The sequence below is a fragment of the Manis pentadactyla genome, chromosome 14, assembly GCF_030020395.1.
Source record: "Manis pentadactyla isolate mManPen7 chromosome 14, mManPen7.hap1, whole genome shotgun sequence".
Lineage (NCBI taxonomy): Eukaryota > Metazoa > Chordata > Mammalia > Pholidota > Manidae > Manis > Manis pentadactyla.
The window spans coordinates 41,218,830-41,242,503 of record NC_080032.1 but is presented as its reverse complement, the minus strand read 5'-3'; the positions used below and the strand labels follow the sequence as shown (position 1 = coordinate 41,242,503).

Genomic DNA, 23,674 nt, shown 5'->3' with positions numbered 1-23,674 from the left:
TTTAATGTTATTAAAATTTCAGTTTCCCTATTATTTGAGTAATTGTAGGATTACTTGTGCAGTTGCTCTCAATAGCAAAGATGAAGTTTTCTACAGGGGTAGTTCTGCATCAGTTACTCAGTAAGTAATTTTCGAGGGCCTGATTTCAGAGGAAATACTCAAGTTATATGCAAACTTTACTAGAGGTGCTTACAGTCTGGTTGAGAAATCCAACCAATATACCCAAATCCCATCAAACAATATAGAAAAGCATGAAATTCTATGCCAAATTGCATGGTATAGACTAGTATTATAAGAGACTTGATTAAATTCAGGTGAGCACATTTTTATATGCTAGAAGAATTACTATGCAATAAAATGAGAGAAGGCATCTACTCAAAATCACATTGGCAATTACAAGATTTAGTATGAATTACTTTATGTCAATAACTGACTTGAAAGTAAGCTACTAAAGGTTGCCTGTAATAAGGACTAGAATATTAGCTGTGTTCTCTAGAATATCTGGATGAAACATAGGCTACTTTATTTAGATCTGACCTTTATGAACAAAAGACAAATATAAAAATAGCTTCTCAGTCATCTAGTAAGAAAGCATAATTAAGAGCCCAGGAATCGTGAAGTGACAATTTCTATTCAAAATGCAGAGCATAAGAATTCCCATCCATCAGTTCAATGCCTGGGTGTTAGCTGCTGAAAAATGAAAAACTGAGCAAAGGAAGGGAAAATGTCATTGTTGATCCAGTAAAATTAGGCCATAGTCTTGGTTGACATTACATTTGCCCTTTATATTTAGGCTTGATTGATGCTCCCCCAAATTTACATTTGACCCTCACTAATAGCATCCACAATATTAAAATGTATTCTACATACTTGGCAAAGAATACATTTCTCATAGTATGTTTTAGTATGATTTAATTTTCACAAATATATACCATTTCCCCTGCCACAAAAGGAAAGAACTGTTTCTTTTTCATATACAACATACCGTAGGCTGTTTTTTCCCATTCAAAATATCCAGTTGTTTGATTGATTTGACTCTATAAATAACAGAATCAATTATTTTTAAAGAACTGAGTTTCCCAAGGCATAAGGCACTTCTACAGCATAATTTTATTAATAACTAGACTGGGCATGAACTTTTCCAGTTTTCTTTTCTTTCTACTGATTATATCAAGGATTACGTTTCAGTGTGGACTGAGTATGTCATCATTGCTTCTCAAATATTAACTAACACCCTTTCATAACAAAGAAAACAGACCACAGGATAAGCAGATAACAATATCTACTTAGAGTTTAATAATGTTGCCTTGCTTATATTGCATTTATCTTCACATTTGTCATCTACTTATGACAAGTGATTTTTATACTGGTTTTCCATATATGTAGCAATAATATAAACTCCCCTTTAAATAAATTTAAGTTGAGAAAGTGAGTCAAAGGAACATTTATTAGGAAAATAATGCAGATGGTACTCAGATATGGCTTAAAATTGTGAAGTGGTATTCTACAAGTGACTGCTAAAGTTATGGAAATAGAGTTGAAATAATTAACATGTTAAAAATGTTTATACATCCATTGATTCCATGTCAATTATTATTTTCATCCGTGCAATATAGAAAGTCCTAAATTTTCATTTCTGTTGGCAAAGAACTACAGTCTGTTATTTAAACTGAAGAATATGTACGAAATACATTATTTACACAAGCTAGTTAGTATTAAAAACAGAACAAGGGGACTTTAATAGTGTTAACTTGAAATGGTTCCATGTTAACTTGAAATGGTGGTTCTACAGGAGTTTGGAGGTGCATTAAATACTATGTATCACCAAAGTATGACCATGATACCCACGTTAGAAATAGACAAGATCACATTATAATATAGCCCCTTGATAGTCTAAAATAATAGTTTTCACCTTTGTTCTGCCATAGCATATGGAAAATGATGTTTATGTACTAGATATAGTCTTGGGGACATAGCCAGGTTTTGACAAGATTCTTTCCTCCCTGACAATTTTTTTCAGAACATTTGGGCAATACTGTAGCTGTTGGTAGTACATAATTTCCAGCATGTTCCTTTTCATCCAAGAAAGCTAAATCTTAAGTTAAGTAAATGAAAATACCTTAGTATCATCTGCTTAATTTTTAAAATAAATCATTCACACATTTCCATGATTTGCCTAGTCTGAATAACAAATACTTAAGACACAACTTACAACTGACTGGACCAAAAGTGTCTCATGAAACCTTAGCCAAGCTTGCTTCCCTGCTGTTGGAGAGCTGTGGCACCTTTTTATTTTCTTACGCTAGAGATACAAAGGTGGCAACTAGAATGGAGCATGATTTGCAGATGATCTAAGTGGATGGAGTTGATACTAGCTATTTGTGACTTGACAAAGCAACCAATAGCCCAAATTTACCCACAACAGCTTTAAAAGCATGACTTTTATAACATGCAGGAAAACAATTTCGCATTTAGATGGAAAATAATTAATTTTTTTTTTTACTTGAAGGTAGAATGACCCATTGGGAACAACCTAAATGTTTCTGTGTGCATTAATGTGCTCAAAAATATTAGTAGAAAGTAATCACTCCTTTATGGGTGAACTTTAGCATTCACTGACACTTAAAATGCTATGATATATTACATTTTAAGTTAACAATATGTGAATCAGTAGATTTTTTTTTAAACTGGAGGGTATAACAAGCTGTAGGCTTAAGAAACAGAATATATTATATGTACACTGTGCTATAATGAAAGTAGTTTGTTTAAACCTCTAGAAATCAGATCCATTTCACTAATATGACATCAAGTCTTAAGCCAGGTGAGCAAAACATGCCCATTAGGAAGAGGAATCCCTATTATGAATCACAATACAACTATGAATTGCTTCTGTAAACATGTGTTATGCTATTGTTATTTATTATAAAGTCAGGCAACAGCAATCATGTGAGCATCATGATCATGACATGAACTTACCTTATGCCAGAACAGCAGGAGTGCAGCACAATCAGCATGATAGCTATGGACATCTTTACAACAAAACCATCTTTTTGGCATCTACACTGATGGTGCAAATGGCCCCAAACTTTCAATAACTCTTCCAAAATAAATTGCATAAATGTGGAGACATGGGCTAATATTACAGTAAATCAGTTTATATCACCTATGTTCACTGCATGTGTTAACTGTACAAAAGAATGTGAGTTAAGGAAGCCAAAGTAAAGATATAGCATCGAGCAATGATTCCAAATTAATTGAAGTGGTAAAACAATTTTATACTCAAGAGTCAAATGCTCATATATATATGTTAAAAGCACAATTACCAAATGTCCTCCCTAAATTGTCCAGTTTTAGCTAACAATTTTAATATTACCAGTGCACATGGGTACTCTTCAATAGCAATTAGAAACATTAATTAACACACTCAATGGTTTTTCCTCAAACCATTACTATAAACTTTCATGTTTTAAGAATCCATAATTTTTAAATTATTAGAGAAAAAATGTGACAGCAATGTTCTTTTAATCAAATACACACACAAAAAAAATCACCAAAAAAACAGTGTCAGAATAAAGGGGATAGAAAAAAAGGCTTTCTTCTCTTCTATCATACAGGTGTAGAGCTCACAGAAATATGTATGTAAAACAGTTACTGGTTTTTGTTAGTAGGTATGCACATTAAGCATCAATAGTTCAAGTGGTTGACATTCCCACCAAAGCAAAAATGCAAATCTTAGGAAAACAGCCTACAATATTTCAATCGAATAAGTGAACACAGAAAGCACTTTGATACGGTTAAGTTGCCAAACGAGTTAACGGTGGACAAACAAAACAAAATTCCCTGCTGTCTGGATGAAAACTACCTCCCCAGCATCATTCAGACATTTCAGGCCCAACTATAATTCTGTGCCCGCCCATGGTGTGCTTGCCATCAACCCCATCTAATAAGTACTACCATGTTCTTTGAGATTGTGAAGAATCACAGCAGGAACGCTATGGGACTGCCACCCTGTCCCTAACTCGGCCTCTAGCTCCTTAACATGGGCCTGGAGCATAAGGGGTGGCACTCTCAGAAGCAGGTCAAGAGGCGGCAAAGCTGAAGAAATAAAAAGGGGGAAAGACAGGCAACTGTGACATACGATCATCTGGACTTCAGGGGGCGTGTAGGGTTTCGTTGCTGCCAGCGCTGAATTACCTGCTCTTGGTCTTGATCCTATTCCACCAGTGAAGTCCCTGAAAACAGAATTAGGGGTCATTAGAAGGACTTACTCAACTTGGATTTCACTAACATTTACTGAGAGCCTACACCCAGACATGGTTTACACTGTAGAAACAAATGTTATTTTCCCACAAGACCCTCTCAAGACTTAATAGGAGGAAAATCAACATATTCAAACCTGGCATTCTACTGGCAAATGGAAGAACTTTGTCCCAACATGATTGTTTATAAGCTCTACAAATGATTCAGAGCCTAAATCTTAGTACCTTGAATGATTTTCTTAAGCGTAAAATGAAAATATTGATTTTGCATTAAAACTGAAATATTTATTACTTTACAAGTAGTATTTTTTCATGCTTTGTTTCTGTTATCTTAAAAAGGGAATTATAACTCTTCCTAGGAAGTAAGATGATTTTTGCATTTAAGATGATTATATTTTGCCTTAAGTTTCCAGTGTTATTAACATCAATTGTTTGCTCTGCCCAAAAAAATTCTAGATTTCCTGATCATTGTCATGTTGGTCTCAGAACTTCCCACCCAGGGAGGTGGCTTTAGACCCCACCAGGGACAGCCATAAATAACCTCTAACCTTGTATTCCCACTGTTATTTAGAGACAATTTCTTAATAAATTTTTTGGAATGAAATAAGAAACATCTGAGTCCTGACAAGTTGTAAGGATCATACTAAATTTAATGCAGTCCAACAAAACCATACTGAACATTATTGCATTTAAGGCACATGATTGATATTTTGCTGAGAAGGAATAAACAGGGATTGAAATATATAAATAAACCTGGATGATCATTCTCTTACCCTTTCATCTTAATCACAGAATTTTTTATATATCCTGGCATAGCAACACATAAAGTTATGAAGCCTAACTATATTGGCTTATGTACCCACCACCCAATTTAAGTACTAGAATGATTACAAAATGTCTACATCCAACTGCAAGTTCATTCCCTGTCCTTTTTCTCCCCTTAATTCCCCACCAAGCCAGCCCTCTCTTGATGCCATTATTTTTCCCACCCCAGTCTCAGCCCAAGTCTCCAGAGCCTTGAACAGTACATGAAACTTGCCAGCCTTAAACTGTTAACACACTCTTCCTTGTCCTGGGAGGAGGGGCATACTTAAAGAGAGAAAATGAATGGACCTTGCCATTAGAAAGGTCAAAGAGGGCCATAATCTTGGTCGTGCCCAAATATGAGCAGGGTGTCTCGGGCCTCAGCTGTGGAACAGAGCACCTTGCACACACGCTGTATCCCAGCAACACAACTGAATGACACTGACAAGTCCAGCATTTGTCCAAGATGAATATAATGCAAACCACAAACATAAGTTTAAATTTTTTGGTAGCCACACTTTTAAAAAGTTGAAAGAAAAAATTGAAATGCATTTAATAAGACATTTTACTTAATCAAATATATCCAACATAGTATGATTTTAACATGTACTAAACATAAAATCAATTAGCTATTTTACATGCAGTTTTGCAGTTAAATTAATATTAAAGTGAAATGAGAAACTCAGTTCTTCAGTCCCACTAGCTACATTTCAATTTCTACTAGTGGCCTCCATATTTGCCAGTGCATTTCAGACCCTTCCTTAGGAGATGCTGGTCATTGTCCTCGCAGACATTATGACAGAGGCTACGCGTTATGCCTCATGGCTGCTACTCTGCAGTCCTGCATGGATCCCACTGTCTTAAACAGTGAATTAAAATGTATCTCGTGGGAATCTTACATTCGTAAGTTTATGGGTGCTCTAGATAGCTGATAACCACTCACACATTGAGTTAACTAGATGACTATTCCAGTTGTTTTATAGATTCCAAAATTTCAAGCATTTTTACATATTAAAAAACAGGCTAGTGGTGTCTGTGGAACAGACCCTCCTGACATGCTGAGCTGCAGCCCATTTCACTACCCCTTAATATAACTCTAAATTCCTCTTTAGTTAACATGAGGCATTTTTAAAAATATCCATCATACATTCATTCATGTATTCATTCAACAAACCCTTATTAAGTGCCCACTATGTGTAGAAACTGTGCTAGACATTAGAAACAGGATGGCCAAAAGAAACAGCTCCTGCAGTCTTGGGACTTACAAAAATTGTACAAGTGTAGCAGAAAAACTTAATTTTTCCAGAAATTATATCAAGGATCACAAGAAAACACGGTCATCTGAAATTTCCTCATAGAAAGGACTCATTGTAACCAGAAGTGACAACTTTTGACTATACAATCGTCGATCTCACAGATGGACAAGAGATTGAAGTTGTGCAGAGAGCCTGAGGGAAGGTGTGCCTCCAGATTGAACCAGATTGAGTGTGTATGTCCAATAGAACATATGGCTGCACAGCATGGTTTCCTCTGATAGTGCAAGATGGAAAATAGACAGAAATCGTTTAACACAGAGAACATTTCAGATATGTTTTCTGGTGAAAAGGCTTCACAGAATGAACCTTGTATCCTCTGAAAGTTTTGAAATGGGCATTGACTGACAGAAGTTCAAGCTGATGGAACAATTTCAGAGAAACAGAAGGTTTCAAAGGATTCTGAAAGGTCATGCTTCCAACTCTCTTCAGATCTGGGGTAGATTCATCCAGAATTTATAAACCAAAACTGAGAGTGAAGTACTGAATATGAGTGTTAGCCTACAACTTCCACCTCCAACTACTAACTGGTAAGGTGAAGATGGAAGGTATGAGCTTCATAATTTTTAAATCAGCTTTTCACTTAATTAATTCAAGTGTGGGGTCACTTGAAATGGGAAAATTATTTTGTCAAAAGAATCCTGGCCATGAAGAAGATGGAGCAGAGTTTTATTTCTTGTAAAGTTCTTTTAAATATAAGTCTCTGAACCAAGGAAATACTTTCACATGCACTGGAAGTGCATGACATAATTTAATTCAACTGTGAAAAGCAGTTAATGTTATTCGATGTTGATAAAAGGAAGAAATATTTAGCCTTATGAAATGAGAGGCTTAGCTTACAACAGTAAGATAACACCTGCTAAGGCTCTGGAACCACACTGTCTGAGATACCCAATTTTTACTGCTTAAAAGTTCTTTTCAGGTAGTGGTATTCCTAAATATGTCCTAGATGAAAAGGCAACATTATGGAGGGTTGAGTGTTCCTGCTCAATAAGGGCTTTTCATCTACCTAGAATGTAAATGGAGTTGGTAGCACCACAGGAAGGGACATAATGTTCCTGCGGCTCTCATCTCCTACTCCAGTCACAGTAGAAACAAATGAGCAATAAGCCATGGAAGTTTAGAACTGTCACATCAAAGGAATAAAGTGGGTTACGGACAAGAAACTGTTTCTGTAAGACTACTTGTGACTTGGCAGATAGACTAGGTTGATTCTGGCAAGTAGTGATCAAGCAGTATTTATTCAGTTTAAGTAAAACTAGATATGGATCATGGAAAAGGGGTCAGCAAAGAGAATACCAACAAGGCAAAATAAGCAAGACTCCTGCTAAAAAGGAGGCAAGACCCATAGGTCTGGGGGCTACACAAGGGTCTTTCTGGTCACATCAACAATGCTGGGTAGTCACAAACATCCACAATCATCTTTATATGCAAAATCCAGAGTCAGGCACACATCCTTGAATATAATTATGCATACCCTGATTAATCAAAGAAGTTGTGAACACAGGCATCTCTGATATTGCAAATATACCATGTCTCAAACCAGCCTGGCAACTATCTCCTGTTGCCTTGGCAACAGGATGCAAGCAGGCATGGAGAAATCTTGTTGCCTGGGCAACAGAATCTTAAAAAAACAAATTGGGCCTTAAGCTGTGACTATAGCAAAGGCTGTAGACTCAAACCTGTAGGTGAGATTTTAGTCCTATTACAGTGAAATAGAATTTAGGCAAAGATAACAGTCATTCATCTGTTAATTAACAAGTACCTGTGAGCTGGCACCTACGTGCAATACTGTGTGTCCTGGGGAATGTAAAGATGGACCAGGCATAGTCTGATATATATCAGCAGACAATAATAAAAATTAATTGAATGAGTGAACAAATGTTCTTAAGAAACTCATAGTCCAATGACCAAAGCTTACTAGGACTTGAGTACATGTAATAAAGAGACTGAGGCCCTGGTGTGCATTATTAAATTCTACTATCCAGGATAATCTAGTTCCAAGTGAAATAAAATATTATGACTCATTAGATTAGAACTATCAGTTTTAAACCTCGATAGAAACTGGTAAAAAGTGAAGCCCATTTATAATTCTTTCCTAGCAAGGGGTAACAGAGGCAGGAGATTTTAGATCATTTAGATGATCTAATTGAAAATGATTTTCTGAAATGATTAAAGAAAATGATTAAACTAGCAGACAATTGGCTTACATATGGCACCTGATGCCTCAGGTGACCGAAGTTTAGAATTCATGCTTAAGCCTTCTCTGCACTGTTTATCAGAGTCCAAGTTTGAATTCTAAACCCTGGAAGCTGTGCTCAGGTCAAGTATGTACCTCACTGTGGCTTTCTCTCCATGAGAACAACTCCCTTGTTTTAAGAGTCTGTTTTGGGTCCCAAAGGAAGAAGAGCTGCCCAGGGTCTCACTGTAAGTGTTCAATCATTTCATATATGACACATAATTGCTAAAAATCTCTACAGCCTTGATTTTCAATTTACTTTTCTTCTATTTCCTAGCTTGGCTATCTTCTTTTAGATTTTAACTTCTCATTTAGGTTCTAAATATTTTGCAGAATGGATTCATACTTCACATTAGAAAACCAAGAAACTGGAGATTAAAGATGTTGGCATGAGAGGTAAGACAGAGACCTCCTCCTAAAACCACATATAATACTAAAATATAATTAATACAACTAATCCTGAAAGAGCAACAGGAAAGAAGGCTGCGCCAGACTGCATACACCTGGGGAAAAGAAGAGACTTCACGGAGCACAGTTGTGAACTTTCATGATCTTCAGGTGCTCCAACCCCCTGGCTGGCTACACAGCTCCATGGCCCCCCACCATGATATGCAGCCTGCAGCACCTTCCTCCCAGCCAGCCTGGACCTGGCTTGCAAACTGGCAAACCCTGCCCAGACATCAGGCCAGCCAGAGGGAACCTGTGACTACAGCAGCTACAAACACAAAGCATAGAGTGTATTTAGCCCACTGATTCTGGCAGTGGAGACAGGCATAGCACCCGGAAAGCAGCAAACAGCTCTTTCCTCCCCCAAGGCACCAGCACCACTCCCCTGCCATCTCCGACATCGCTCAAGGGGCTGAGCAGCTCCAGAGAGTAGAGCTTCTGGGCACTCGAGGGCGCCACATAGAAATATGAAACGTCAAAGGAACCTGGTTCAAAGCAAAATCTCAACAAGACCAGAAAAGGATCAAGTTAGACTGAACTAATCAATCTTCCTGAAAGATTTCAAAATAAGAATCATAAACATGATCCTGGAGGTACAGAAAACTATTCAAGAACTCAGGAATGAATTTAGGATGGAGATATAATCATCGAGAAACACAATGGAGGGTTTCAAAAGCAGATTAGATACAGTAAAGGAGACGATAAATGAAATAGAAACTAGAGAAGAGGACTACAAAAAAGCTGAGGCACAGAGAGAAAAAAGGATCTCTAGGAATGAAAGAATACTGAGAGAACTGTGTGACCAATCTAAATAGAACAATATTCATATAATAGGGGTACCAGAAGAAGAAGAGAGAGAAAAAGGGATAGAAAGTATCTTAGGGGAAATAGTTGCTGAATACTTCCCCAACCTGGGGAAGGAGATACTCTCTCAGGCCATGGAGGTGCACAGATCTCCCAATACAATGGACTCAAGGAAGACAACACCAAGACATATAGTAATTAAAATGGCAAAGATCAAGGAAAAGGACAGACTATTAAAAGCAGCCAGAGAAAGAAATAAGATCACATACAAAGGAAAGCCCATCAGGCTATCATCAGACTTCTCAGCAGAAACCTTACAGGCCAGAAGAGAGTGGCATAATATATCTAATGCAATGAAGCAGAAGGGCCTAGAACTAAGAATACTCTATCCAGCAAGATTATCATTTAAGTTTGAAGGAGGAATAGACAATTTCCAGATAGGCAAAAGCTTAGAGAACTTACCTCCCATAAACCATCTCTACGGTGTATTTTGGAGGGACTGCTATAGATGGAAGTGTTCCTAAGGTTTAATAGCTCTCACCAGAGGTAATAAAAAGGGACAGACAAAGAGTACAGAATATGATACCTAATACATAAAGAATGGAGGAGGAAGAAAAGGAAGGAAAGAGAAAAAGAACCTTTAGATTGTGTTTGTAATAGCATACTAAGTGAGTTAAGTTAGCATCTTAGATAGTAAGGAAGTTAACCTTGAACCTTTGGTAACCATGAATCTAAAGCTTGCACTGGCAATAAGTAAACACCTATCAATAATCACCCTAAATGTAAATGGTCTGAATGCACCAATCAAAAGACATAGAGTCACTGAATGGATAAAAAAAAAAGACCCAACTATATGCTGCCTACAAGGGACTCACTTTAAACCCAAAGACATAAACAGACCAAAAGTGAAGGGATGGAAAAAGATATTTCATGCAACTAATAGGGAGAAAAAAGCAGGGGTTGCAGAACTTGTATCATACAAAATAAACTTTGAAACAAAGAGAGTCACAAGAGACAAAGAAGAATATTACATAATGATAAAGAGGTAAATCCAACAAAAAGATATAACCATTATAAATATCTATGCACCCAACACAAGAGCACCTACATATGTAAAACTAATACTAACAGAATTAAAAGGGGAAATAGAATGCAATGGATTCATTCTAGGAGATGTCTACACTCCACCCACTCCAAAGGACAGAGCAACCAGACAGAAAATAAGTAAGGATACAGAGGCACTGAATAACACATTAGAACAGATGGACTTAACAGACATCTACAGAACTCTCCATACAAAAGCAGCAGAAGACACATTCTTCTCAAGGGCACATGGAACATTTTCAAGAATAGATCATATACTAGGCCGCAAAAAGAACCTCAGTAAATTCAAAAGGATTGAAATTGTAGCAACCAGATTCTCAGACCACAAAAGTATGAAACTAGAAATAAATTATGCAAAGACAACAAAAAAGCCCACAAGCACATGGAGGCTTAAAAACATGCTCCTAAATAAACAATGGATCAATGACCAAATAAAAACAGAGAACAAGCAATGTATGGAGACAAATGACAACAATACTACAACACCACAAAATCTGAGACACAGCAAAGGCCATGGTAAGACGGAAATATATTGCAATACAGGCCTACCTCAGAAAAGAACAACCCCATATGAACACTCTAAACTCACAATTAATGAAACTATAAGAAGAAGAAAACTGAGGCCCAAAGTCAGTAGAAAAAGGGACATAATAAAGATTAGAGCAGAAATAAATAAAATAGAGAAGAATAAAACAGTAGAAAGAATCAATGACAGCAGGGGCTAGTTCTTCAAGAAAATAAACAAAATAGATAAACCCTTAGCCAGACTTATGAAGAAAAATAGACATTCTACACACATAAACAGGATGAAAAATGAGAAAGGAAAAATCACTAGGGACACCATAGAAAAGCAAAGAATTGTTAGAGAATACTATGAAAAATTATGTGCTAACAAACTTTATAACCTAGAAAAAATGGACAATTTCTAGAAAAATACAACCTTCCAGGGCTGACCCAGAAAGAAACAGAAAATTTGAAGAGATCAATTACCAGCAATGAAATTGAATTGGTAATCAAAAAACTACCTAAGAACAAAACTCTTGGACCAGATGGCTTCACTGCTGAATTTTATCAAATGTTTTATGAAGACCTAATACCCATTCTTCTTAAAGTTTTCCAAAAAGTAGAAGTGGAAGGAATACTTCCAATCTCATTCTATGAGGCCAGCATCACCCTAATAGCAAAATGAGGCAAAGACACCACACAAAAAAAGAACATTACAGACCAATATCCCTGATGAACATAGATGCAAAAATACTCCACAAAGTATTAGCAAACAAAATGCAAAAAATACATCAAAAAGATTATCCATCATGATCAAGTAGAATTTATTCCAGGGATGCAAGGATGGTACAACATTCGAAAATCCATCAACATCATCCACCACATCAACAAAAAGAAGGACAAAAATCACATGATCATCTGCATTCATGCTGAAAAAACATTCTACAAAATTCAACATCCATTCATGATAAAAACTCTCAACAAAATGGGTATAGAGGGCAAGTACCTCAACATAATAAAGGCCATATATGACAAACTCACAGCCAACATCATACTTAACAGTGAGAAGCTGAAAATCTTTCCTTTAAGACTGGGACCAAGACAAGAATGCCCACTCTCTCCACTTTCATTCCACATAGTTCAGGAGGTCCTTGCCACAGCAATCAGACAACATAAAGAAATAAATGGAATCCAGATAGGTAAGGAAGAAGTTAAACTGTCCCTGTTTGCAGATGACATATTGTACATTAAAAAAAACCAAAAATCCACCCCAAAACTACTAGATCTAATATCTGAATTCAACAAAGTTGCAGGATACAAAATTAATACATAGAAATCTGTTGCATTCCTACACACTAATGATGAACTAGTAGAAAGAGAAATTAGTAAAACAATTCCATTCATAATTGCATCAAAAAGAATAAAATACCTAGGAATAAACCTAACCAAGGAAGTGAAAGACTAATACTCTGAAAACTACAAGACACTCTTAAGAGAAATTAAAGAAGATACCAATAAATGGAAACACATCCCATGCTCATGGATAGGAAGAATTAATATTGTCAAGATGGCCATCCTGCCTGAAGCAATCTACAGATTCAATGCAATTCCTATCAAAATACTAACAGCATTCTTCAACAAAGTAGAGAAAATAGTTCTCAAATTCATATGGAACAACAAAAGACCCCGAATAGCCAAAAAATTCCTGAGAAGGAAGAATAAAGCTGGGGGAATTATGCTCCCCAACTTCAAGCTCTACTACAAAGCCACAGTAATCAAGCAATTTGGCACTGGCACAAGAACAGACCCATAGACCAATCGAACAGACTAGAGGGCACAGATATAAACCCAAGCATGTATGGTCAATTTATATACAATAAAGGAGCCACGGACATACAATGGGGAAATGACAGCCTCTTCAACAACTGGTGTTGGCAAAACTGGACAGCTACATGCAAGAGAACGAAACTGGATTATTGCCTATCCCCATACACAAAATTAAACTCAAAATAGATCAAAGACCTGAATGTAAGTCATGATGCCATAAAACTCTTAGAAGACAACATATGCAAAAGTCTCCTGAATATTAACATGAGCAATTTTTTTATGAATGCATCTCCTTGAGCAAGAGAAACAAAAGCAAAAATAAATACATTGGACTACATCAAACTAAAAAGCTTCTGTACAGCAAAGGACACCATCAACAGAACAAAAAGGCATCCTACAGTATGGGAGAATATATTTGTAAATGACATATCCAACAAGGGGTTAACATCCAAAATACATAAAGAATTCACAAGCCTCCACATGCAAAAAGCAAATAACCCAGTTAAAAAATGGGCAGAGGAGCTGAACAGACAGTTCTCCAAAGAAAAAATTCAGATGGCCAACAGGCACATGAAAAGATGCTCCACATCACTAATTGTCAGGGAAATGCAAATTAAAACCACAATGAGATATCACCTCACGCCAGTTAGGATGACCAACATAGAAAAGAATAGGAACAACAAATGTTGGCGAGGATGTGGAGAAAAGGAAACCCTCCTACACTGCTCGTGGGAATGTAAGCTAGTTCAACGATTGTGGAAAGCAATATGGAGGTTCATCAAAAAACTAAAAATAAAAACACCATTTGACCCAGGAATTCCACTTCTAGGAATTTACCCAAAGAATATAATTTATCAGGTTTAGACATGCACCCCTCTGTTTACTGCAGCACTATTTACAATAGCCAGGATATGGAGGCAACCTAAGTGTCCATCAGTAGATGAATGGATAAAGAAGAGGTGGTACATATACACAATGGAATACTACTCAGCCATAAGAAGAAAACAAATCCTACCATTTGCAACAACATGGATGTAGCTGGAGGACATTATGCTCAGTGAAATAAGCCAAGTGGCGAAAGCCAAGTACAAATGATTTCCCTCATTTGTGGAGCATGACAACAAAGCAAAACTGAAGGAACAAAATGGTAACAGACTCACAGACTCCAAGAAGGGACTAGCAGTTATCAAAGGGGAAGGGTGGGGGAGGGTGGGTGGGGAGGGAGGGAAAAGGGGATTGAGGGGTATTATGATTGGCACACATGGTGTGGGGGGGTCATGGGGAAGACAGTGTAGCACAGAGAGGCAGATAATGACTCTGTGGCATCTTACTACACTGATGGGTAGTGACTGCAATGGGGTATGGGGGGGACACAATAATATTAGTGAATCTAGTTACCACATTGTTTTTCATGTGAAACCGTCATAAGAGTGTATATCCATAATACCCTAATACTAAAAAAAAAAGAAAACTAAGAAACCCAGGAAAATCCTAAACAGATTAGATTGCAGATAACTTTGGCCTTTTTTAATGCCAAAAATTATAATTTTAAAGAATTATAGGAGGCGGAGCCAACATGGCGGCGTGAGTAGGACAGTGGGAATCTCTTCCCAAAAACATATATACTTTTGAAAATACAACAAACACAAATAGCCCTAAAAGAGAGACCAGAAGACGCAGGACAGTGGCCAGACTGCAGCTACACCAGCGAGAACCCAGCGACTGGTGAAAGGGGTAAGATACAAGCCCCGGCCCTGCGGGACCCGAGCGCCCCTCCCCCCAGCTCCCGGCGGGAGAACAATAGGCAGAGCGGGAGGGAGACGGAGCCCAGGACTGCCGAACACCCAGCCCCAGCCATCAGGGCCAGAGCGCAGACAGAGTACATGCCCAGGGGGCCCTGGATACTGGGGGAACAGGGAGTAAGACCACTGAGCGGGTGCTGAAGCTGATGCCCCTGTGACAAAGAAAAGCGGGGGCTTTTTGAAAGTTTTAAAGGGACAGGGACTTAACAGCTTGACGGAAACAACCCAGGTCACAGTACAGCAGCTGGAAATTACAGGGAAAACCGGGTGCACTAACCCCCTGGGCAACAGCTCTGAGACCCCTCACGGAGGCAAACAGTCAAGCAGCCCCCCCATCCATTACCCCACCGGGCGCTGCGAAAGCAGAGAAGCAGCCTGAGACAAATTCCGCCAACAGAAAGGGAAATTTCTCCCTCCCGGCCAGGCAAGACACAAAGACCCACTCTACACGCAATTACCCAACACAAGCCACTAGGGGTCGCAGTTGTCCCAGTAAAGAAAGGCCAGTAGCAAGTGAAAATTTTGGCCCTCCCAGCTGACAGTCAATAGCACCTGTCAACATGAAAAGGCAAAAAAATATGATCCAGACAAGACTAACCCAGACAGCTTCAGCATCTGCTACATCTTCCCCTGAGAAGGAATCTGGGGAGATAGATTTAGCCAGTCTACCTGAAAAAGAATTCAAAACAAAAGTCATAACCATGCTGATGGACTTGCAGAGAAATATGCAAGAACTAAGGAAGGAGAATTCAGAAATAAAACAAGCTCTGGAAGGACTTCAAAACAGAATGGACGAGATGCAAGAGACCATTAATGGACTAGAAAACAGAGAACAGGAACGCAGAGAAGCTGATGCAGAGAGAGATAAAAGGATCTCCAGGAATGAAAGAATTTTAAGAGAGCTGAGTGATCAATTGAAAAGGAATAATATAAGAATCATAGGCATTCCAGAAGAAGTAGAGAGAGAAAAGGGGATAGAAAATGTCTTTGAAGAAATAATTGCTGAAAATTTCCCCAAACTAGGGGAAGAAATGGCCTCTCAGACCACAGAGGTACACAGAACTCCCATGACAAGGGATCCAAGGAGGGCAACACCAAGACACATAATAATTAAAATGGCAAAGATCAAAGACAAGGACAAAGTATTACAAGCAGCCAGAGAGAAAAAAAAGGTTACCTACAAAGGAAAACCCATCAGGCTATCATCAGACTTCTCAACAGAAACCCTACAGGCCAGAAGAGAATGGCATGATATACTTAATGCAATGAAACAGAAGGGCCTCGAACCAAGACTACTGTACCCAGCACGAATATCATTTAAATATGAAGGAGGGATTAAACAATTCCCAGACAAGCAAAAGTTGAGGGAATTTGCCTCCCACAAACCACCTCTACAGGGCATCCTACAGGGACTGCTCTAGATGGGAGCACTCCTAAAAAGAGCACACAACAAAACACCCAACATATGAAGAAGGGAGGAGGAGGAATAAGAAGGGAGAGAAATAAAGAATCATCAGAATGTGTTTATAATAGCTCAACAAGCAAGTTAAGTTAGACAGTAAGACAGTAAAGAAGCTAACCCTAAACCTTTGGTAACCACAAACTTAAAGCCTGCAATGGCAATAAATTCATACCTTTCAATAATCACCCTAAATGTAAATGGACTGAATGCACCAATCAAAAGACACAGAGTAATAGAATGGATAAAAAAGCAAGATCCATCCATATGCTGCTTACAAGAGACTCACCTCAAACCCAAAGACGCGCACAGACTTAAAGTCAAGGGATGGAAAAAGATATTTCAAGCAAACAACAGAGAGAAGAAAGCAGGTGTTGCAATTCTGGTATCAGACAAAACAGACTTCAAAATAAAGAAAGTAACAAAAGACAAAGAAGGACATTACATAATGATAAAGGGCTCAGTCCATCAAGAGGATATAACCATTATAAATATATATGCACCCAATACAGGAGCACCAACATACCTGAAACAAATATTAATAGAATTAAAGGAGGAAATAGAATGCAATGCATTCATTCTAGGAGACTTCAACACACCACTCACTCCAAAGGACAGATCCACCAGACAGAAAATAAGTAAGGACACAGAGACACTGAACAACACATTAGAACAGATGGACCTAATAGACATCTACAGAACTCTACATCCAAAAGCAACAGGATACACGTTCTTCTCAAGTGCACATGGAACATTCTCCAGAATAGACCACATACTAGGACACAAAAAGAGCCTCAGTAAATTCCAAAAGATTGAAATCCTACCAACCAACTTTTCAGACCACAAAGGCATTAAACTAGAAATAAACTGTTCAAAGAAAGCAAAAAGGCTCACAAACACATGGAGGCTAAACAACACGCTCCTAAATAATCAATGGATCAATGACCAAATCAAAATGGAGATCCAGCAATATATGGAAACAAATGACAAAAACAACACTAAGCCCCAACTTCTGTGGGACACAGCAAAAGCAGTCTTAAGAGGAAAGTATATAGCAATCCAAGCATATTTAAAAAAGGAAGAGCAATCCCAAATGAACGGTCTAATGTCACAACTATCGAAATTGGAAAAAGAAGAACAAATGAGGCCTAAGGTCAGCAGAAGGAGGGACATAATAAAGATCAGAGAAGAAATAAATAAAATTGAGAAGAATAAAACAATAGCAAAAATCAATGAAACCAGGAGCTGGTTCTTCGAGAAAATAAACAAAATATATAAGCCTCTAGCCAGACTTATTAAGAGGAAAAGAGAGTCAACACAAATCAACAGTATCAGAAATGAGAAAGGAAAAATCACGACGGATCCCGCAGAAATACAAAGAATTATTAGAAACTACTATGAAAACCTATATGCTAACAAGCTGGGAAACCTAGGAGAAATGGACAACTTCCTAGAAAAATACAACCTTCCAAGACTGACCCAAAAAGAAACAGAAAATCTAAACAGACCAATTACCAGCAACGAAATTGAAGCGGTAATCAAAAAACTACCAAAGAACAAAACCCCCGGGCCAGATGGATTTACCTCGGAATTTTATCAGACATACAGGGAAGACATAATACCCATTCTCCTTAAAGTTTTCCAAGAAATAGAAGAGGAGGGGATACTCCCAAACTCATTCTATGAAGCTAACATCACCCTAATACCAAAACCAGGCAAAGACACCACCAAAAAAGAAAACTACAGACCAATATCCCTGATGAACGTAGACGCAAAAATACTCAACAAAATTTTAGCAAACCAAATTCAAAAATACATCAAAACCATCGTACACCATGACCAAGTGGGATTCATCCCAGGGATGCAAGGATGGCACAACATTCGAAAGTCCATCAATATCATCCACCACATCAACAAAAAGAAAGACAAAAACCACATGATCATCTCCATAGATGCTGAAAAAGCATTTGACAAAGTTCAACATCCATTCATGATAAAAACTCTCAGGAAAATGGGAATAGAGGGCAAGTACCTCAACATAATAAAGGCCATCTATGAAAAACCCACAGCCAACATTATATTGAATAGCGAGAAGCTGAAAGCATTTCCGCTGAGATCGGGAACTAGACAGGGATGCCCACTCTCCCCACTGTTATTTAACATTGTACTGGAGGTCCTAGCCACGGCAATCAGACAAAACAAAAAAATACAAGGAATCCAGATTGGCAAAGAAGAAGTCAAACTGTCACTATTTGCAGATGACATGATACTGTACATAAAAAACCCTAAAGACTCCACCCCAGAATTACTAGAACTGATATCGGAATACAGCAAAGTTGCAGGATACAAAATCAACACACAGAAATCTGTGGCTTTCCTATATACCAACAATGAACCAACAGAAAGAGAAATCAGGAAAACAACTCCATTCACAATTGCATCAAAAAAAATAAAATACCTAGGAATAAACCTAACCAAAGAAGTGAAAGACTTATATTCTGAAAACTACAAGTCACTCTTAAAAGAAATTAAAGGGGACACTAACAGATGGAAACGCATCCCATGCTCATGGCTAGGAAGAATTAATATCGTCAAAATGGCCATCCTGCCCAAAGCAATATACAGATTTGATGCAATCCCTATGAAACTACCAGCAACATTCTTCAATGAACTGGAACAAATAATTCAAAAATTCATATGGAAACACAAAAGACCCCGAATAGCCAAAGCAATCCTGAGAAAGAAGAATAAAGTAGGGGGGATCTCACTCCCCAACTTCAAGCTCTATTATAAAGCCATAGTAATCAAGACAATTTGGTACTGGCACAAGAACAGAGCCACAGACCAATGGAACAGACTAGACAATCCAGACATTAACTCAGACATATATGGTCAATTAATATTTGATAAAGGAGCCATGGACATACAATGGCGAAATGACAGTCTCTTCAACAGATGGTGCTGGCAAAACTGGACAGCTACATGTAGGAGAATGAAACTGGACCATCGTCTAACCCCATATACAAAAGTAAACTCAAAATGGATCAAAGACCTGAAAGTAAGTCATGAAACCATTAAACTCTTGGAAGAAAACATAGGCACAAACCTCTTAGACATAAACATGAGTGATCTCTTCTTGAACATATCTCCCCAGGCAAGGAAAACAACAGCAAAAATGAACAAGTGGGACTATATTAAGCTGAAAAGCTTCTGTACAGCAAAAGACACCATCAATAGAACAAAAAGGAACCCTACAGTATGGGAGAATATATTTGAAAATGACACATCCGATAAAGGCTTGACGTCCAGAATATATAAAGAGCTCACACGCCTCAACAAACAAAAAACAAATAACCCAATTAAAAAATGGGCAAAGGAACTGAACAGACGGTTCTCCAAAAAAGAAATACAGATGGCCAACAGACACATGAAAAGATGCTCCACATCGCTAATTATCAGAGAAATGCAAATTAAAACTACAATGAGGTATCACCTCACACCAGTAAGGATGGCTGCTATCCAAAAGACAAACAACAACAAATGTTGGCGAGGCTGTGGAGAAAGGGGAACCCTCTTACACTGCTGGTGGGAATGTAAACTTGTTCAACCATTGTGGAAAGCAGTATGGAGGTACATCAAAATGCTCAAAACAGACTTACCATTTGACCCAGGAATTGCACTCCTAGGAATTTACCCTAAGAATGCAGCAATCAAGTATGAGAAAGACAGATGCACCCCTATGTTTATCGCAGCACTATTTACAATAGCCAAGAATTGGAAGCAACCTAAATGTCCATCGATAGATGAATGGATAAAGAAGATGTGGTACATATACACAATGGAATACTACTCAGCCATAAGAAAAGGGCAAATCCAACCATTTGCAGCAACATGGATGGAGCTGGAGGGTATTTTGCTCAGTGAAACAAGCCAAGCAGAGAAAGAGAAATACCAAATGATTTCACTCATCTGTGGAATATAAGAACAAAGGAAAAACTGAAGGAACAAAACAGCAGCAGAATCACAGAACTCAGGAATGGACTAACAGGTACCAAAGGGAAAGGGACTGGGGAGGATCGGTGGGTAGGGAGGGATAAGGGGGGGCAGAAAAAGAGGGGTATTAAGATTAGCATCCATAGCGGGGTGGGAGAAAGGGGAGGGCTGTACAACACAGAGAAGACAAGTAGTGATTCTACAACAGGTTGCTACGCTGATGGACAGTGACTGTAAAGGAGTATATAGGGGGGACCTGGTATAGGGGAGAGCCTAGTAAACAAAGTATTCGTCATGTAAGTGTAGATTAATGATTAAAAAAAAAAATGCAGTTCCTATGTGGTGACCTCTAATGAGTTCTACACAATGATATAAAGGACATATAAAAGTGTAGGCAAAGGGTCTGTTTGTGTTTATACAGAGGATCAAAGCCTAATTTGGCTACCCCGAAAATGAACTAAGATACGATATGAAAAAGAACTTCCAACATCAGCACTCTCGGGAAGACTCATGACAGAAGATGATCAGAAAAAAAAAAAAAAAAAAAAAAAACTCCAACAAAGATCCACGCACTGTCACAGGTGTAGATGCACTCATCCCACCAGTTCCTGGACCTGCCATGGGAAAAATGAAGGAGATATCTAAGCTGGCCTGTGCATACAGTAAAACAAAAATTGGACTGGATCTATACTGTTGGAACTCAACCAAGAATTAGGAGAAGTGCAAATTGTAGCACTCCAAAATCTTACAACCACAGACTATTTATCGTTAAAAGAACATATGGGATATGAACAGTCCCCAGGAATGGGGTGTTCTAGTTTATCTGAATTCTCTCAGACTGTTTAAGTTCAGTTGGACAATATCCACCATATCATAGATAAGTTTTCACAAATGCCTAAGGTTTTCTTGGTTTCACTGGAGATGGCTGGTAATTACAGGTATGCTTTGGTTAGGTAACTATATTCCTATTATGTTAATGTGTGTGCACAATTTAATTAGTCGTTTAAAACCTATCCATGCTGAAGTTACTCTACAAGAAGATATGTCAAAGAAATAATCAATCTTCCCAGGTTTTCTTCTGCCTGCTACTTCTATAGCTTTTCTTCTTCCTACCTAATCACAACCTTTAAATAGAACTCGTGCCACATGTCGAATTTACCGAGTATCATAATTCTTCCAAGTGGTAAAGACACCTCAAGACAAATGCTGGGCATAGAAGACACAGGGCATAAATATGCAAAGAAGTAAAAAGCTAACCTTTTCAAACAATAAGGCTTCTCTCTCACTTACCAACTTAACATTTCCCTGTATGGCCCCGGAAGATGACTGGTTAGCCAGAGACGGGTAAGATTCCTCAAGGGAGGAACAACCTAAGACAGGCACAGTCGCAGGGGGCCATCTGGTGAGAAAATGGGGAGCAGCAGAGGTGAGGCTTAGAACCTCCCCCCTCATGTTCTGAGAGAAATCTTCTGCATACATGGATGTTTATTGCCCTCATCTAGCTCGGATTAACACATAGTCTACAGACACACACCTGATCATCTACATTTGCTCTCTTACAACACTAAACTCTGTTTTCTACCTTTATCTTGTATCTACCTACCACTTCAGCATTTTATTAAAAATAATAATAATAGAGAAATGTGGTATCCACATATAAATCAAGTTTAAAAATCAAATGAATATTCATATTTGAACTGACTGTTTATAGTTCATAATGCATGAGCAAAACCAAAAGTTTCTGTGATGACTGCCCTTGCACTGTTCACCATGTAACTTATTCACTATGTAAGAATTTGTACTCCATGTAAGAATTTGTTCGTTATGCATCAGAAGATTGGAGACTGATGAAAATTAGGCTTGGGGTGGATTAATGATTGTGCATTGAGTATTGACCCCCCCTATACAGAAATTTATTGTGGTTAACAACTATTTGATCAATAAATATGAGAGATGCCCTCACAAAAAAAAAAATATATATATATATATATATATATATATATATATATATAAACACACTTCCAATTGTAAAATAAATAAGTAACCGGGATGTAATGTATAGCATAAGGAATATAGTCAAAATATTGTAACAACTTGGTATGGTGATACCTGGTACCTAGAATTATCATGTATATAAATGTTGAATCACTGTGTTGTACACCTGAAACTAATGTAATGCAATGCTGTTGTCAACTACCCTTCAATAAAAAAAAAAAAAAAAAAAGTGAAAAAAAAAAAAAAAAGAATTATAACTACATCTCAGGGTTTTCTCCTTTTAATTCAGAGAAGCCCAGGGGAATACCTGGAAGTAAGTCAAAAGTTACTAGTTTTTTCTTCTCTTATTTGGCATGAATCACAGGCTATCATTTACCATTTATTTTCTTCTCAAGTTTGCCCTTGTCTCCCTGTTGCCCTTGAAGGAAGGCGCTTGTCTTAAACCAACCTGTGTTCCCTGATGACTTGTCGCACTGTACCACATGCATGGCACAGCTTTGCAAATGTTATTTTAGCTCAGGTCCTGTTCACCTATTCACCTTCTAATGCATCAACCTCAGCATTTGGGCCATTTTCTGTTTCCTACCTGGTGATCTGGTCATTAACCCCCAAGTGAAGCCCCCTCTCTAACAGGTCTCTTTCAGTGAGCTTCAGATTGAACGTCCTTTTTCTGTTGATTCTAGTTTAGTCAATTTGCTATAAAATGTTTAGATAATGACTAGCTTTTAAAAACCATTTCAAGCTCTAAAATATGTAGTACATATGTTTCTTTTGTTTTTGAAGGGTTGGACTTCAACTGCATTCTTGCAAATGAGATAATTTTCCATGAATCCTTTCAGAAAAAATAGATTGGAATTACTTGGCAATGCTGTGAGCCTTAAATTCATGTGATTGGAAATTTCCATTTTAATACAAAATTCTCTTATTTGGGGTGTACATCCATACATCATAATTTATTTTTGTACTAAAATAATTGTTTTACATCTCTTGTATACTTTTAAGCATTTTATGCTGCTGAAGAAAATATCCAATAATAGAAAAAAAGCCTTTTGATGATGTTCTTAAAAATATAAATAAACAGAAACCTTAAAAGGGAGTAGTGCACTTGTTATTATTTGGGGGAA

General features: G+C 37.8%; 1 protein-coding gene across 6 annotated transcripts in view; it reads right to left on the bottom strand.

Annotated features, from left to right (window-relative positions):
• NEK10 (NIMA related kinase 10) overlaps positions 1 to 23,674 on the bottom strand; it is a 208,377-nt gene that overhangs the window by 38,149 nt on the left and 146,554 nt on the right. For 2 of the 6 annotated variants that reach the window (XM_036886203.2, XM_036886204.2), the window contains exons 30-31: positions 4,195 to 4,232; positions 3,955 to 4,095 (exon numbers count right to left, since the gene is read on the bottom strand). In XM_036886203.2, coding sequence (XP_036742098.2) covers positions 3,955 to 4,095; positions 4,195 to 4,232 — 179 coding nt within the window. Of the gene's footprint in view, positions 1 to 3,954; positions 4,233 to 23,674 lie in introns of all 6 variants that reach the window. The other 4 variants (XM_057492430.1, XM_057492431.1, XM_036886205.2 and 1 more) reach the window with 2 other exon arrangements.